The sequence below is a fragment of the Schistocerca serialis genome, chromosome 3, assembly GCF_023864345.2.
Source record: "Schistocerca serialis cubense isolate TAMUIC-IGC-003099 chromosome 3, iqSchSeri2.2, whole genome shotgun sequence".
Taxonomy (NCBI): Eukaryota; Metazoa; Arthropoda; class Insecta; order Orthoptera; family Acrididae; genus Schistocerca; species Schistocerca serialis.
In genome coordinates, this window is record NC_064640.1 from 247,431,761 (window position 1) to 247,450,864 (window position 19,104).

Here is a 19,104-nt window from a genome sequence, read left to right on the forward strand (position 1 = left end):
GAGTAAACATTTTCAGATGTTTAATGAAATGGTGGGATAATACTTAGAGAAACTATAGAACATTAACAGAGACGGCATTTCCACAGGTTACCATCCACTTAAAAAAGAATCCACAAGATTTTCATCACACTTTACAACAGAATAATGATAGTCATTGTCTGCTTCTTGAAACCAAAAATTAATTTCAAAGAATTTATTTAAAACTGTGGAAAAATCATACTGATGGGAAAGCAAATGACTCAAATAACATAAAGCAGTGAATAGTAAATGACAAGTAACTTGACATTCAGCAAATACTTCCCTTTTCCTGTTACAAATTTCTTCTGCTAAGCAGGCAGATCAGAAATGCTGATATTTTCTAACAGTCATTTGCATTTTTGACATTTTCTTCAACTGATTATCACATTTGATATTGCAGATTGAGATATCACTACATGTGCCACAGCCATGCACTTTACAATGATCAGCAGAATATAAATGTAGATGTTGATAGAGAGCACAAGTCTTCCTTTCCTAATATTTCCATCATCTAGCCCCTGTTCTCATACATTGCTCTCATTATAATTCATCACCTATGGCAACACGGCGGTTTCTTATTTATATACACTTTTCAGTTTAGGTTTTCCTGAATCCAGAGAAAAATTTCTGTTCACTCTTATCTCAGAGGCTGCAGCTCTAATCATTTTAATATTTTCTGGTAACCCATTTCTGAAATGAGTAAAGTTTAACTGACTAGCAGTTAAAGTATAGTATAGTAATATACAAGCCCCATATCAAATTAAAACCTAATTCTCATCATATTTGGTACATTGGTACTACAATCATTCAGGCTTGTAGCTTATAATAGCAATCACTTAATTTCTGGTACCAACATAGTTTAAAACACATTATCACTGTCAAATTTGTGTATGTTGTTGCCATTTTGTAATTTTTTGGATGCAGTCACTGAGCATTGTGCACAACACATTTTTCCACCTTCCACTTTTCACTTAAAAGCACCTTTCATCATACCTGTCTATGTCACAAAGTCAAATGAGTTATACGACCAACGAACATTTAGTGCACTGTACATCTACAGCCTGCAGTGGGATAAATGTAAACACAGTAAACATGAATAACAACACTGCTACCAATTCAGTTTGTTATAAGAGATGTGGCTGATTGGCAATAATTGGATTAAGAAGGAACAGACAGATAAGAATTTCTCAATGAATAAAAGATGTAAAAATGACAACATTCATTCTGCAGGAACTGTATCTTTTTCGGAATAGGTTATAAATTGCCAATTAAGTATGTGAACCAAAAGCTGTACATTGTTTGGCTGAAATGTTTAGTGTGTATTAAAATGTTTGTAAAAAGTGGAATCCAGTAATCAAGAACAAATCATCATAACTAAAACCAATAATGTAACTCATGTACATAATAGAATGGCATGAATATAAAAGTTAGTAATTACTGAAGACAAAAATGCATTGTGAGTATTTTCTTTGTAATATGGATACTCACTACTAATGTCTCAACACAGTATCAGTTGAGACAGAAATTAAGCCAGCTGCACAAGGAAAACTACACAGTTTTACACTGAACAGGCAACACAAGTGCTACCTGGACTGAAAACTGACAGTTATGTTGAATGAGGTAACCGAATGATTGAAATTATGTCTTCAGAAATAATTACATATGGGACAAAGACAGTGATGAAGATCAATATATATTCAATGCTACAACAAATGCTGCACTACCTCACTTGATTTTTCTATTACAGAACTGACTGTCTTGTTGATTTTTTTCTGATATGTTTCATCCAAGTTTTTTAAACTCATCATATAAACATTCTATTTCAGCATGTTTTCTGTTATTCATACTACATAATGAGCACAATAGTAGTCAAATGATTCCAATAGATTCAGTTGTTACACAGTGCACATCCCTTTCTGTTTCACTGAAGAGCATACAAATTCTATAACATTTATTTCAAACTAATTTTTGTGTATATTGCAAATGATTATGCCTTTACTTCATTTTATTTTAATATTAATATATTAGCATCATAATTCACAATATTTTGACTGTCACACAAAGAGAAAAACTGAAATAAAAAATAGAACAGTTAAATTTAATATTAACTGCCAGAATGCTACTAGAAACTTTACCTGTAAAAGTTGACATACATGACAACCTTTAACACACACAACTAAATGTCATATAAGCCTGGATGGAGATGGTACTTACTTGCTCCTTAATCATCACAGCCTGTTGACGCTTGAGTTCTCGTTCCTGTAAAATAAATTGAGAGGGAGATAAATAGAAACCACACAGCTCTGCAGAACATTTCAAAATTACAGCATTGGCTTACTGTTGTTAAATACTTAAAAAAATGATGATAAATGAAATACCATTGTAACAATATAAAACAACAATATTATCACTAAAGCCGTGGATGCATAACCGATATTTTCAATGTACACAGTTTCATCTGCATGGCCTGTAGTACTTGAACAGCCATTGCATAGTAAAACATATGGTTTAAAATAGAATACAAATGGAGCACTGCTGGATGTTACCTGTCCGGCACCTTCCGTTCATGGCTACTGTTCACTAGTAGTGACTACCCAAGTACACTTATAAAAAAGTTCCCTACTGGCCTTTCTCATCCCAGAGAAACTGACATTGCATCTACAAATTGGCAAGCCAAAGAATGAATTTTACTTGTTTTGCTATGAAGAAAGGTAAAATGTGGTTGAGTGCCCTCTTGTTGCAATGTAGCAACAGATAAGTTCCAAGAAACAGAGTGACTTCTGACTCATGTCTCTCCAAAGTTAGCAGTGCTGTTAAGGACACCCACAATTCATAGCAATTATGACACTCAGTTAAGTTCAGTAATAACTCACATGCCTGCCACAGCTCTAGTAAAACACTTTTAAATGAAAAGTGGAACATCGTGACTAGCTCAGTCTACCACCATGTATGGGTGCAATGTGTTACAAAACCAGCAAAAGGTTGAGCACATTGGTACCAGACTATGTTTAGTGACAATTTCCATTTTAAAGCAGATTACAATCATGGTTATTTAAGGATCAGATAGTATTGTGCTGCCAAACCATTTGATGTGGAAACACCAGTGTGAGGCACTGCAGACTAGGACACTTCAAACTGTAACCACTCTCAACAACATTCATTAGTTCAAGGGAGTCATACTGGCTAAATTGTACCCACCTAGTTTTAAACTTCAATAAGACAATTCCCATGACCACATGCTTCCTGGCATTGTATTTCTAGCTTCTTCTTAGCAGTGCAGATACTTAACCTTCACAAGCCTTTCCATTCATGAGACATATGAACAAACACTTCTGTATGAGAAATGGTACTCATCAACAAAATTATCAGCAGTTACTACAGAAAAACCGGTGACTCATACTAGCCTGTAAACATTCCATGAATACACTGCACATCAATCCCATCTAGTTCTATGATTTACAGAAACTCCAGCTCTAGATAATGATCTGTTTATGAAATATGTGGTATTCACATATATTAATGTAGAGAAGTTAAATAAACCAGTTGGTATTTATTTCTTTCTTATGTACTTGCAGCATAAATAAAAATAGAATAGATGCTTTTGTGATGTAGTGCTACAGAAGAAGGTTTACGATTAGATGGCTAACTGAATAATGAGAGTAGTGTTGAAAACAGAAGACAAACTGCCTTCATCACAACAACAATCTTATGACAATGTCTGCATGTCATGCAGCCATGGAAAGTTGCTTTTGCATGAAATTATGAAAGTATTTACATCCCTTTGAAATATTTTACACGACTGAGACCTGCCATTTCAGGTATACATAACAGATGTTTTGTCATACCAGCAAATATTATCCCTATGGCTAAAACAAGAATCTAGAGCTGCAAACAGACTTACATGGATATCCAACCCTTCATATTTCTCAAAATCTTTCTCGTTTAATCCCCAAAAGTTCATTTTCTGATAATTATGAATCTATCATCAAACACTTGGAATACCAGTAATAGTTTTATATAGAGACGTCAGATTTCCTGATATTTTTGTGCAAAATACATATACCAAAAATGACATCGTTTGGAGGAATCTTTAATGTGGTACATCAATTAAACTGGATATTTTCATACATGAAAATCACCAAATACATCACATAGGCTTCACTAATATATAACATTTCAGCCATTCAGTGTGCTTTTATCAGATGGTTACAGCACAGGATCATTACATAATGCAAATATGTTTCTCGTGGTAAAACAGAACACTACATCTACATCTACATCTACATATACTCCTCAAGCCACCGAATGGTGAGTGGCGCAGGGCACTTTACGTGCCACTGTCATTACCTCCCTTTCCTGTTCCAGTCGCGTATGGTTTGCAGGAAGAACGACTGCCGGAAAGCCTCCATGCGCGCTCAAATCTCTCAAATTATACATTCGTGATCTTCTCGGGAGGTATAAGTAGGGGGAAGCAATATATTCAATACTTCATCCAGAAACTCACCCTCTCGAAACCTCGACAGCAAGCTACACTGTGATGCAGAGCACCTCTCTTGCAGTGTCTGCCACTAGAGTTTGCTAAACATCTCCGTAACGCTATCACGCTTACCAAATAACCCTGTGACGAAACGCGCTGCTATTCTTTGGATCTTTTCTATCTCTTCTGTCAACCTGGCCTGGTACGGATCCCACACTGATGAGCAATACTCAAGTATAGGTTGAACAAGTGTTTTGTAAGCCACCTCCTTTGTTGATGGACTACATTTTCTAGGGACTCTCCCAATGAATCTCAACCTGGCACCTGCCTTACCAACAATTAATTTTATATGATCATTCCACTTCAAATCATTCCGTATGCATACTCCCAGATATTTTACAGAAGTAACTGCTACCAGTTCCAAGAAACAGAGTGACTTCTGACTCATGTCTCTCCAAAGTTAGCAGTGCTGTTAAGGACACCCACAATTCATAGCAATTATGACAGTTAGTTAAGTTCAGTAATACCTCACTGAGAGAATGCTTATTTCAATATTTATTCAATATTATTTTTACCATATTTTGAATGAAGTTCGAGATGACCACATGATTTGCTGTGTAGCCAAGGTTCTAGGTTAGGTTGAAAATTGATTTTATGTTTTCAAAACTAGTCTCATATTTGGTGTTTTACATATTTACACTTGCATACTATGCAAATATTAGGTTGTGCAAAAGTATCTGGAAATGTCATGATGATGAGTAAAGTTGTTAGTGGACTGGAGTTCTGGGAAGTAAGGTATTTGTGTTTGACATCACATCTAGAGCCATAAATCTTTGCATGGGAAAGGAGTTGTCATATGAAGATTAGTGATGAGAAAGAGTGTTATAATCCAATTTCAGCATTCAGTAAATATCTGTTACCAATATAAGAAACTGCTGTTCTCAGATTTGTGATATTTCTACTCAAAAACTACAAAATGCCACATTTTGCAAAAGTTCATAAAACCCACTTATTTCACATTATGTCATGAGGAAATAATCAGTTTTGCTTTATTTTATGTGTTATTGTTTACATGAAACAAAATTGGCCAGTAATCAATTTTGCAATAATTCTTAATGAAAAACCCAGAGGTGATATTAAATGTTACTTTATGCAGATCAGTTATGCAAGCAGGTCAAGGATAAAAAAATGTAGTACTTATGTTCCAGAAACAAATACATAAAATATCTGAATGATACAAAAATTTTTAATAAAGTTTTTATTTTACAGTAAGAGTGGGTAACTTAAAATTGCCACTCAGTGAGAAATTCACATAGCTTAGTAAGAAGCTGGCAGTTATTGTACGTATTTTTCAAGTTATCAGAATTTAGGTTGCAAAATGTATTTTTCAGTTTATCAGTATTTGGTTATTCCAAAAGGAATGTACTATAACTTGCAATAAAAAGTTATGAAATAAACATGAAACTGCGCAAGTTGTATAGACATAATTTACATATGATCAGTTTTGACTATGGCCTTTATCAAGTGAAGAAAGATCACAATATCTACAGAGTAAATGTCACATTTAAAGACAATAATGCCTCTCTATCAATTGTGACTTTCACACTGTAGATTTTTAGCAACCAATACAGAAATAATTGGTCAAAACTGGTTTAAGATGAAGCAATTAAGTAATGTAAACTACCCTGCAAATATGTAACAATGTAACTGACAGGTAACAACAATGAATGTATGGACAGTATACTGGGGAGTTACCTAGTGAAGAAACAAACTAATATCCCCCAAATAATTTGTGAAGAGCTGTCCTCAACCTGAAAGCTAGTTTGAACATTGCAGTGCTTAACTTTGAATGGTCCTCTTGAAGATTGTGTGCCCTTGTCTTAATTCAATCTTTTGATCGGATTTACCCAGGAAGTTACATGGAAACCTACAGTTCAATGATGACTCTAAACCACAGCACAACATGGCATTTTTCACATCAATAATTCATTGACAGAGGTGAAAGAAACAATGCCACAGAAAAATTTTAGTATTTACTGAGGACTGAAACCTGAAGCTTTGAATTTTAAGTTTGACCTACAGCAACTGAGCCATTTTCCTCCATAGTATGTCATTCAATCTTTGAAACTAAATTAGCACACATTCTGACCATACAGTTTCTGTGACAGAGTAAACTATTAAGATTATCTGAGTATCACAGTAATGCTGAATGATACTTTAATTTAATTTTCCAGTGCTAAAGTTCAGCATCCAAATTTCTGTCAACCAGAGTTAATAGGCCCCCTGTCTCTAAATTACCAATGATTTTGCACTTGTTTGCATTTAACTCATTGGAGATGGGGTGAGACAGAGGAGTCATGGGAATTAGCAATTAGAATGAGCAGTTACACGAATTAGTACAAAATACTGTTAGTACCATCATTGCCATATAATTTAATTTTAACACAACATGGAAAATGTGTTTAAATATCTGTATGCACCTTAAGGGTTTTAGAAAAGGTGATGATTATTCACTGGAGAGATTTTAAACAATTATCAACTTATTCAATAAAAGTTGCCAGAACCCAGCACAAATACCAAAATTTGAGGCAGTGCCTTTCCGTACCTCCCCTGTTTTCAAGCTTGGCCAGCACTGGGGTAAAAATGTAAAAAAGAAATTGCAGTGAATGGGTCTCCTTATTCTGCTGCTTTACTGTATTTAAAAAGTTTACTGTATGTCATTAAAAATCAATGATTTCCAATAAAAGATGAAACTGTGGTACATGATACGGACTAGCAACAAATTAGGTACCCCTCTAAATGTAGAAATATGGGAAGCACTGAGAAAGAGAAACTGCAGGTGTACTCTGTTTCAAAACATTACAGACAATGAGTGAATTATTAGACTATAGTGATGAAATATCCTCAAATTAACAGTCAATTAACACAGTTATCTTAACAGAATGTTTCAACTAGCATTGCAGAAGACAAATTGGAAGCAAGTCAACCCATTGCTTCAACTGTTAATCCAACAACATTTAATCAGTGAAATTCACCAAGAAAGCTTGGATTCTTGTACATTAGTGCACATATTGTACATTGCTAGTGTGCATGTTTCACTACCTATAACCTTTATAACTGAAAACTAATCAAAGACCAAAATTTTGAAGTTAATAGTGAATTTCATGAGCTATACTGTCCTGCAGTAAACTTAACTAGCACCAACTGTTACTGAAACATACCACCTCCCTGCCTGTCATTGTCATTGCCATTTAATTTCCATCATTGCCATCAATAATGATTTATCAAACAGGTAGTATGTTTATCAGCCATATTAAGAAAGTGTTATGTATACTTCATGTTAGGAACATACCTGTTGTTTGCGAAGCTGCTCCTCCTGTCTTTGTTTCTCCAGCATCTCTTGGCGTCGGCGTCGGACCTCAACATGAAACAGACATGAAAAAAATCAAGCAACTAGTTGTGCAACTAAACACTATCTCAAGATCATACTGCCTTTCTTACATTTTCTGTACCATTAATTCAACATTAAAAAGCACTGAAAGAACGTTTCAGATTTGTACAGCATTTATGGGATAGATTTTCTCCAAAACAAATAACAAGACTAATACTGTTATATCTAAAATAAAATGAATTAAATTTATAAGTTAATTTAAAGGGAAAGTCCCTCTTATAAGTAAATATATATTCTTAACATATATCAAGTAATGTGCTTTGTGTCAAATGATAATGTCATCTCATGTTCTATCAACCAATCAGCCATGGATTTCATTTAAGGCTATGTAAAATGCCCAACTAATTTGCTGCAGAACGATTTTTCCCCCCAAAGAATAATCTCTCTTGCTTCACCTCATTCTGTACCATAAATTTAAGGAATTTTCTGAGTAGAGCATTATCTGGGTACCAAATGTATTTCTTATCATCAGCAACTAGCGAGTTATTAGAGACCACATTCATCTCTGAGTGTTAGAATCCTCCTAACTAACAGTAAAAACATCTGTGGACAATTTATCATTGGAAGTGAACCAATGGAAGTGCTAATTATGTACTAATGTATGTGGAAGACATATCTGCATTACATTATGTTTAGAAAAATAAAAGATCAATAGTTAACAGTCTCTGAATATACCTTCTTGTTAGAACTCAGATTCACATCCACAGCCTGTGAATGTGGTACTATTATGACCAATAAGAAGGCATTCAGTGCTGGTGTATAGTGGAGCACTTTTAATTAAGCGTCAGCCAATGTCCAGTGCAATAATATGCTTTTACAACTGACAAGTGTTTATCTAATCGACTGAGTTTGATTAGCTATGGATGCACCAGCACAATCACTCATTGACAGAATAATTTCCGAATGTATCTTCGTCCATGGACCTTGCCGTTGGTGGGGAGGCTTGCGTGCCTCAGCGATACAGATAGCCGTACCGTAGGTGCAACCACAACGGAGGGGTATCTGTTCAGAGGCCAGACAAACGTGTGGTTCCTGAAGAGGGGCAGCAGCCTTTTCAGTAGTTGCAGGGGCAACAGTCTGGATGATTGACTGATCTGGCCTTGTAACACTAACCAAAATGGCCTTGCTGTTCTGGTACTGCGAACGGCTTAAAGCAGTGGGAAACTACAGCCGTAATTTTTCCCGAGGGCATGCAGCTTTACTGTATGATTAAATGATGATGGCGTCCTCTTGGGTAAAATATTCTGGAGGTAAAATAGTCCCCCATTCGGATCTCCGGGCAGGGACTACTCAAGAGGATGTCGTTATCAGGAGAAAGAAAACTGGCGTTCTACAGATCGGAGCGTGGAATGTCAGATCCCTTAATCGGGCAGGTAGGTTAGAAAATTTAAAAAGGGAAATGGATAGGTTGAAGTTAGATATAGTGGGAATTAGTGAAGTTCGGTGGCAGGAGGAACAAGACTTCTGGTCAGGTGACTACAGGGTTATAAACACAAAATCAAATAGGGGTAATGCAGGAGTAGGTTTAATAATGAATAGGAAAATAGGAATGCGGGTAAGCTACTACAAACAGCATAGTGAACGCATTATTGTGGCGAAGATAGATACGAAGCCCACACCTACTACAGTAGTACAAGTTTATATGCCAACTAGCTCTGCAGATGACGAAGAAATTGAAGAAATGTATGATGAAATAAAAGAAATTATTCAGATTGTGAAGGGAGTCGAAAATTTAATAGTCATGGGTGACTGGAATTCGAGTGTAGGAAAAGGGAGAGAAGGAAACATAGTAGGTGAATATGAATTGGGGCTAAGAAATGAAAGAGGAAGCCACCTGGTAGAATTTTGCACAGAGCACAACATAATCATAGCTAACACTTGGTTTAAGAATCATGAAAGAAGGTTGTGTATATGGAAGAACCCTGGAGATACTAAAAGGTATCAGATAGATTATATAATGGTAAGACAGAGATTTAGGAACCACGTTTTAAATTGTAAGACATTTCCAGGGGCAGATGTGGACTCTGACCACAATCTATTGGTTATGACCTGTAGATTAAAACTGAAGAAACTGCAAAAAGGTGGGAATTTAAGGAGATGGGACCTGGATAAACTGAAAGAACCAGAGGTTGTACAGAGTTTCAGGGAGAGCATAAGGGAACACCTGACAGGAATGGGAGAAAGAAATACAGTAGAAGAAGAATGGGTAGCTTTGAGGGATGAAGTAGCGAAGGCAGCAGAGGATCAAGTAGGTAAAAAGACGAGGGCTAGTAGAAATCCTTGGGTAACAGAAGAAATATTGAATTTAATTGATGAAAGGAGAAAATATAAAAATGCAGTAAATGAAGCAGGCAAAAAGGAATACAAACGTCTCAAAAATGAGATCGACAGGAAGTGCAAAATGGCTAAGCAGGGATGGCTAGAGGACAAATGTAAGGATGTAGAGGCCTATCTCACTAGGGGTAAGATAGATACTGCCTACAGGAAAATTAGAGAGACCTTTGGAGATAAGAGAATGACTTCTATGAATATCAAGAGCTCAGATGGAAAACCAGTTCTAAGCAAAGAAGGGAAAGCAGAAAGGTGGAAGGAGTATATAGAGGGTCTATACAAGGGCGATGTACTTGAGGACAATATTATGGAAATGAAAGAGGATGTAGATGAAGATGAAATGGGAGATATGATACTGCGTGAAGAGTTTGACAGAGCACTGAAAGGCCTGAGTCGAAACAAGGCCCCCGGAGTAGACAACATTCCATTGGAACTACTGACGGTCTTGGGAGAGCCAGTCCTGACAAAACTCTACCATCTGGTGAGCAAGATGTATGAAACAGGCGAAATACCCTCAGACTTCAAGAAGAATATAATAATTCCAATCCCAAAGAAAGCAGGTGTTGACAGATGTGAAAATTACCGAACTATCAGTTTAATAAGTCACAGCTGCAAAATACTAACACGAATTCTTTACAGACGGATGGAAAAACTAGTAGAAGCCGACCTCGGGGAAGATCAGTTTGGATTCCGTAGAAACACTGGAACACGTGAGGCAATACTCACCTTACGACTAATCTTAGAAGAAAGATTAAGGAAAGGCAAACCTACGTTTCTAGCATTTGTAGACTTAGAGAAAGCTTTTGACAATGTTGACTGGAATACTCTCTTTCAAATTCTAAAGGTGGCAGGGGTAAAATACAGGGAGCGAAAGGCTATTTACAATTTGTACAGAAACCAGATGGCAGTTATAAGAGTCGAGGGACATGAAAGGGAAGCAGTGGTTGGGAAGGGAGTAAGACAGGGTTGTAGCTTCTCCCCGATGTTGTTCAATCTGTATATTGAGCAAGCAGTAAAGGAAACAAAAGAAAAATTTGGAGTAGGTATTAAAATTCATGGAGAAGAATTAAAAACTTTGAGGTTCGCCGATGACATTGTAATTCTGTCAGAGACAGCAAAGGACTTGGAAGAGCAGTTGAATGGAATGGACAGTGTCTTGAAAGGAGGATATAAGATGAACATCAACAAAAGCTAAACAAGGATAATGGAATGTAATCTAATTAAGTCGGGTGATGCTAAGGGAATTAGATTAGGAAATGAGACACTTAAAGTAGTAAAGGAGTTTTGCTATTTGGGGAGCAAAATAGCTGATGATGGACGAAGTAGAGAGGATATAAAATGTAGACTGGCAATGGCAAGGAAAGCGTTTCTGAAGAAGATAAATTTGTTAACATCGAGTATAGATTTAAGTGTCAGGAAGTCATTTCTGAAAGTATTTGTATGGAGTGTAGCCATGTATGGAAGTGAAACATGGACGATAAATAGTTTGGACAAGAAGAGAATAGAAGCTTTCGAAATGTGGTGTTACAGAAGAATGCTGAAGATTAGATGGGTAGATCACATAACTAATGAGGAAGTATTGAATAGGATTGGGGAGAAGAGAAGTTTGTGGCACAACTTGACCAGAAGAAGGGATCGGTTGGTAGGACATGTTCTGAGGCATCAAGGGATCACCAATTTAGTATTGGAGGGCAGCGTGGAGGGTAAAAATCGTAGAGGGAGACCAAGAGATGAATACACTAAGCAGATTCAGAAGGATGTAGGTTGCAGTAGGTACTGGGAGATGAAAAAGCTTGCACAGGATAGAGTAGCATGGAGAGCTGCATCAAACCAGTCTCAGGACTGAAGACCACAACAACAACATCTTCGTCCACCAGTGATACATAAGTTATTACAGTATAACATAGCACATCATCTACCAGCCCCAATAACACTGTTATAAGACAAAGCGCCTATCTGAATCATGCCAGGCATTTTTAAGTGTGACATGTAGTAGCCTAGTATGTGTTAAGTGTGATGCCACTTGGACCTATCCTTCGTCACCCTCATTAAACATATGTCATGAAACGGCACACTGAACAACAACACAGTGGAACTGAATTGTTAGTCCAGATTCTACTTCAGCAGTAACAATGATCATGTTCCTTGCAGTAAGTTCCTCAAACCTTTGCCATGGTGTTCTACCCCTCTTACTAGTGATGTGTAGGTCTAAATCACCACTGCACATTACATTAGTCAATACTAGTAGTGCGAAGAGGATCATGATACTGTCAATCTATATGCAGGACATCTTGTAGCAACATTTTGTCACATGTAGTATACTTTCTAGGAGGAAATTCCCTGAAGAAATACATAGCTGCATCATGTCAAGGGTACAGCTAATCTTACACTTCCATGGCCCATCAGATTACCTGAAATCTCAACAGCAGACCACATGCAGGATCATCTGGAATGCCATGGGCAATTATCTTCTGATGAATAGGAATTAAATGTCCAATTCCAGCAAATATAGACTGATGCATAGCAGTTTATCACCTTCAGTCGCTATGCCTCCCTACTTACCTTCTGTCTAAAATGGGGAGATACCCCAACATGGTACAAAAAGTTCTCTCCATGTGTGTTAATTTTTCTCATAAAATCAAAAAACAGCATCATTTTCACTAGGCTGTTAGTCTGAATGAGTACTTCATTACACACTGCTAGCCACTTTCAATTGACCAAGTATTGTGTGATGCATTAAGTTTTAAGCAATTACAAAAACCCTTTTGGGAGTATGATTATTATTGTTATTATTATTTTATTTATCCATTTAGTTTTTTGTTTGCTTTGTCTTTCACTGTGAGCAGGAAGGATGTTTTTACGTCAACTTCATATTTGTACATTACCTCATATTCATACACTACATTCAAAAAATTTTATTTAGTTTCTCCTTTACATAACAAATGGGTAACACGTGTATGGTACAAAATCTGAGGTTGTTGGATTGTGAAAGGAGAAACTCAAAAAATAACATCTGTACAAGATATCACACATTTTTCTGGTATAATGCTGACTTTTATAACAAAATGTATATTCCAGTCAGTGTTAAATTTTACAGTTTGCTATCTTAGTCAGTACACTTTTCCTTTCACTCTTCTAAAATAAGTGCTCAAAAATCATCACAAATTTTTATTTATACTAATTATAAACATGTATATGACTCTGCACATAGGTCTCATCTAATCTTAAGCTGACGTCTTCAAAGCTTTAGAGGCAGTCTGATACAGATTTAAGCAAATCCATTTTTTTGTATGTGTGCCTGTGACCATCATTAACAGTGACCTAAAGTAATGTTAGTCACTTGACTAAACCAAAGGCACTATCAGGGATAACTGTTGTTCATTAGAACAGAAAGCCTGACAGTAGTACAGAGGCTTCACCTCAATGGCAAATAAATAACTGAATCACTGAAAATTCTTCCATACATGGAAACAGAAGCCCATCAACAACAGAATCAAATGCTTATTTAACACACCCATTGGAGCATATGTTCCTCAAACTTACATTCTGCTAAAGGAAACCGTTGTGATGAGTCATCATCAGTGCAATTAGTGCAGAGTATTTCTATCTTCACTTCAAGACGGCACGAAACAGCAGAGATTTTTGTATATTGTGGTACCAGAAAACAACAGATGAGGAAGAGACATCGGGTGTAAAGGAGGAAAGTTGCCACTTGAACAACATTAGTACAATTGCTCCTTAAAATCATGATCTACGAAGAGCTACATTACCAAAATACAGTCAACTATTTAGAAATATATGAACATGATCACTGACATCTACCTTACTACATAAAGCTCCGAAAACACTATTGCTGTGGTATCTACACCATGTGAAAATTAAAAAAACACCAATTGGAATAATTCATTATAAACACATACAATTAAATATCAGTTGAAATGGAGGAAATATCAGTACTCGTCAGAATAATTACACTCTTCCATAACCAATGAAAATAATATTGTTATGAAGTTATTTTATATTTCATAACACAAGTCCTGTTAAACAACAACTCCAAAACATGCAAAAGTAGTAAATATTAGTTGTGGTAGTACATTTTCCAGACATTAAAATAACAGACAGTAAGAAATTAAGAAAATGAAAAGGAATTTCTAAGTTGACAAACAGATATTTTAGACCATTAAAATATTTTCATTTACACTTTCATATTATAAGTGTTGTAGTATACCACACACTGAATGAAATATTACTTAATCAAATACTGTTTTTCCAATAACATCCAAGAAAAGGAAAAAATGAATAATGGAATCTGTCATCCCTGACAGAATTCAAATATCTAAACAGAAGGCAGGAAATGTGCTAAATTAACCAATATGTATTGCAGATAAAGAGTGATAAAACACAGGCATTACAAATTTATGCAAGTAGAAGGTACAAAGCCTCACACAGTGTCAAGCAAATGACATGAGGACTGGACTGAAACAGACAAACAGATACGAACAATGATAAGTATAAAAACTTAACACATGTCATCATAGATATGAATTGCTATACTTGCATGCAATATCACCTCAGAAACACACTGGTCAAATTAACATGCACATCAGCAGTTAACTACAGAAATTTTATAGGACAGCATCATAGCAATGAAATGTTCACAACTCAGCAAAGCAAAACAGTTGCAGATGTTACAGTTCATGTTCAAACCATTAAACAACAATGTTGGTAAACATAATAGTGCACAAGGGAATTATACTGAAAATTGTTATCAGTTCAGTTTCCATTACCCTTTTTCTATTGTTTCAACCATACCATCAAAACATCACTAAAGTTATAGCAATGAAATCTTCCACACATCTCGTTAAGATGTTGCTTAGTATTTTGTTACGACATGTGGAAAATTCCAAACATATTTACAAAGCTGTTTTCAGTTCAGATTTTCTTTTTTAAAAAAAATAATAGGGTTCTTTGGCAACAGACCAACATTTTGCAATGATCAACTGAATTAGCACACATGAAACTTGAACTATATGGGTTAGATCAGGATTCAGTCACACGCTGTAATGAAACAACTTAAAATAACGTAACAACCCCACAAAATGCTTAAGAATGCACAGAAAAGTAAGTTTAACCTATTTTATCAAAATATTAGAGGATTGAGTAACAAAACAAAAGAACTTTTCTGTTTGGAAAATTTAGAAAGCTCTGAAAAGATGAACATCCTGAGCCTACCTGAGCACCATTTAACCAAAGGATTAGAGAAGTTAAATATAAAAGATTACGCTCTAGCATCCAACTTACTCAAGCAGAATCAATGTGGGAAAAAAAGGAGCTGTTACATATATTATGACAAAATATAATTTCAGAAACATTGAGACAAGTAGATTTTGTAGCAATACTATGCTATCTGTCAGACAGCAGCAAGCGGTTAGTAGCCTGTGGTGATTTCAATGTGGATTTTCTAAAAGGATTCTGATAGCAAAAATGATCTGGAAACCTTGTTTGGATCCTACAATTTTATTTCGGTAATTAAGTTTCCATCAGGGGTGGATAAAAGCAGTAGGACCCCAACTGATAATGCTTTCTTTAATGGATCTTAAAGCAAGAAAATTACTGTATACCCAGTAACAAATGCTTTCTCTGACCATCATGCACTGTTAGTTAGGATAAATAAGATAGAGCTTCAATGTATTCGTACTCCTCAGTGGAAATCAGTTAGTATAATTAGAGACTGAAGATCAAATGTTTTTAAGAACACTTTACAAGAGGTGATCTGAGATGAAATTTATAATGAACCAGATGCTGAAATAAAAAAGCTGTTCAATGATAAATTCATTATATTATTTGAAAATCGCTTTCATAGGACATTAAACAGCCATGTAACAAAACCATGTGTAACTAGAGGGATTAAAGTATCTCATGAAAGGAAAAGGAAACTGCATATTTTGGCAAGATTATGTAGAGATCCTGCAATGTTTGCACACTACAAAAACTATTCAAAATTACTATGAAAACTTATTTCTAAAAAACCAGGGAACATGTACATTATGTCAGAAATAAGTAATTCTGACAACAGACTTAAGGCCATATGGAGTATAGTGAAATGAGAGACAGGAAAACCAGCCACAAAACAGGATAACATCACTGCTGAATTGAATGGAAGGCTATAAATGATGAGTAATAGATGGAAAACATATTCAATAATCATTTCTTCGTTATAGCACAAAATATAGGGACAGATAGTTCAAGAGAAAATCACAGCAGTATGTTGAAAAAGAAACTCTCATAAAACTCAGTCCTATGAATGTATCACCAATGTGCCTTCTAAAATTAAGAAAATTATATATTTTGTCAGAAATAAAAGCCCATTTAGATTTGATAGTGGTTTCAACAAAGTACTAAAGATCTGTTCCCAAATAATACACCCTGTCTTATCTGAAATATGTACTGCATCACTAACTCACTGAGTGAGGTGGCGCACTGGTTAGCACACTGGACTCGCATTCGGGAGGACGACGGTTCAATCCCGTCTCCGGCCATCCTGATTTAGGTTTTCCGTGATTTCCCTAAATCGTTTCAGGCAAATGCCGTGATGGTTCCTTTGAAAGGGCACGGCTGATTTCCTTCCCAATCCTTCCCTAACCCGAGCTTGCGCTCCGTCTCTAATGACCTCGTTGTCGACGGGACGTTAAACACTAACCACCACCACCACCATCACCATCACTAACTCAAGGTAAAGGTGACAGGATTTACGTCAGTAACTGCAGATCTGTTTCACTACTGACAATGTTTTCCAAAATTTATGAGAAGGTGATTTATTCTAGAATAGTATCTCACTTGAGCAACAATACTGTCCTCAGTAAATCATAATTTGGACCTCGGAAGAGTCATGTACAGAGAATGCCATTTACATGTTCATTCACCACATATTACAAACTTTAAATAACAAAATAGCACCAATTGGTATTTTCTGTGACCTGTCAAAAGCATTTGACTGTGTGAATCACAATATTCTCCTAGATAAACTGAGGTTTTATGGGATTGATTGTACAGACAATCAAAGGATAATGTCATATATAAATAAAAGAAAGTGGAAAGTTGAACTTAGTAATTCAACCCATGTAGTCCAGGGACATTATACTGCCAGGGGAGAAATCATCTATTGGATTCTGCAAGGCTCAATCTTAAATTTGCTACTGGTTCTCATACATGTAAACAATTTCCATCTAGTACACAACAAGCAGAATTAGTTCTTTTTGTGGATGACACTAATACTGTAATCAATCCAAGCATACATACAGCACCAGAAGAAATAGTAACCAATATTCTTAAAAGTGTCATTGACCAGTTTTCTGTGAATGGTCTCACACTCTATTTTAAAAAGGCATGACATATTCAGTTCTGCACACCTAGATGTACTACACAGATGAGAAGTATAATACATGGTGAGAATACAATAAATAGGGCAGAAACTTCAGAATCCTTATATATCCATATCAATGAGAATTTAAACTGGAAAAAGCACATTTAGGAACTCCTAAAACAATGTGGTTCACCCACATTTGCACTTAGAATCATTGTAAATCTTGCAGAGAGACAAGTCAGTATGTTGACATTTTTGGATATTTTCATTCAATAATGTCATATGGAATGTTCTGTGGTAATTTATCTTTAAGAAAGAAAGTCTTCATTGCTCAAAAATGTGCTGTAAGAATAATATGTTGTGCTTCCCCATAATTGTCTTGTAAACACATAATTAAGGAGTTTGTCATTTTGACTGCTACTTCACAGCATATTTATTCCCTCATGGCGTTTGTTGTAAATAATTCACTACAGTTCACAAGGAACAAAGATGCACATAATTACAATATCAGAAGTAAGGATGACATTCATTATGCCTTAACTTTTTTTCATCTGTCACATTTTCACTTGACTGTCCCTTATACAGAACTTGTGTTCTGGCTTCATAACCTTTACAAAGAGAGGTAAATCATTCTTTTCTTCAAATGCCTGGATATATTAACAAGGTTTATGAGATAAAACTAACTGTGCAATGATGAGAATTCTTACATTGCTTCTCTGCTGCAGTGAGACCACAGAAGGCATCAGATATGGTGTACCAAGAAAGCCCAATGTATGTCACAAAACACAGAATGGCTACTGCATAATGACCCAAATAAAATGATTTTAGGTAAATTTCACAAATATACAATTCACAAAATATACAATTTTGTTAGTTATGTCTGAATCACCGTCACAAATTTCAAGCTAATCTTCTCATTTCTAGGTAGGACTTACCAAAATCCATTGGAGATGTTAATAAAAAATTAATCATTGAAAAATCACAATGAAATATAATTATGATGTGAGAACAGGTAACTAATCAGCAAACAGAAGAGGTTCTGAGAATCTCTCTCTCTCTCTCTCACACACACACACACACACACACACACACACACCTGCAAATCCCTGCTCTTCTCATGTTTCTTCCTCCATCCCTGTTTTCATCTATTTCACTCTCATGTCCCTTGATACTTCTCCTGTTTTTTCCTACTCCACCTTAGCTCACGTGTCAACCTTCCTCCGTAGCTTTATTTTGCTCCACATCTTCCCCTTTCTTTCTGAACCAGTTCTCAGCATTTGTCATAACGACACTCTATCCAGCTCCCAGTGGTACATATCAGACACTCCTGCACACATCTGTGTGTCCTACTCTAGCATATTCTTTTATTAATCCCCTTCCCTGTCATTTGTCCCTCTTCCCACCCATGCCTTTTTGTTGCCCTGCTTCCACCCCAACCGAGATCACAAGTTGCCCCATTCAGGC

General features: G+C 35.9%; 1 protein-coding gene across 1 annotated transcript in view; it reads right to left on the reverse strand.

Annotated features, from left to right (window-relative positions):
• LOC126469996 (bromodomain adjacent to zinc finger domain protein 2B-like) overlaps window positions 1-19,104 on the reverse strand; it is a 296,201-nt gene that overhangs the window by 167,649 nt on the left and 109,448 nt on the right. Inside the window, exons 15-16 of the mRNA XM_050097452.1 lie at window positions 7,848-7,913; window positions 2,233-2,277 (exon numbers count right to left, since the gene is read on the reverse strand). Of these exons, the coding sequence (XP_049953409.1) occupies window positions 2,233-2,277; window positions 7,848-7,913 (111 nt within the window). The remainder of the gene's footprint in view (window positions 1-2,232; window positions 2,278-7,847; window positions 7,914-19,104) is intronic.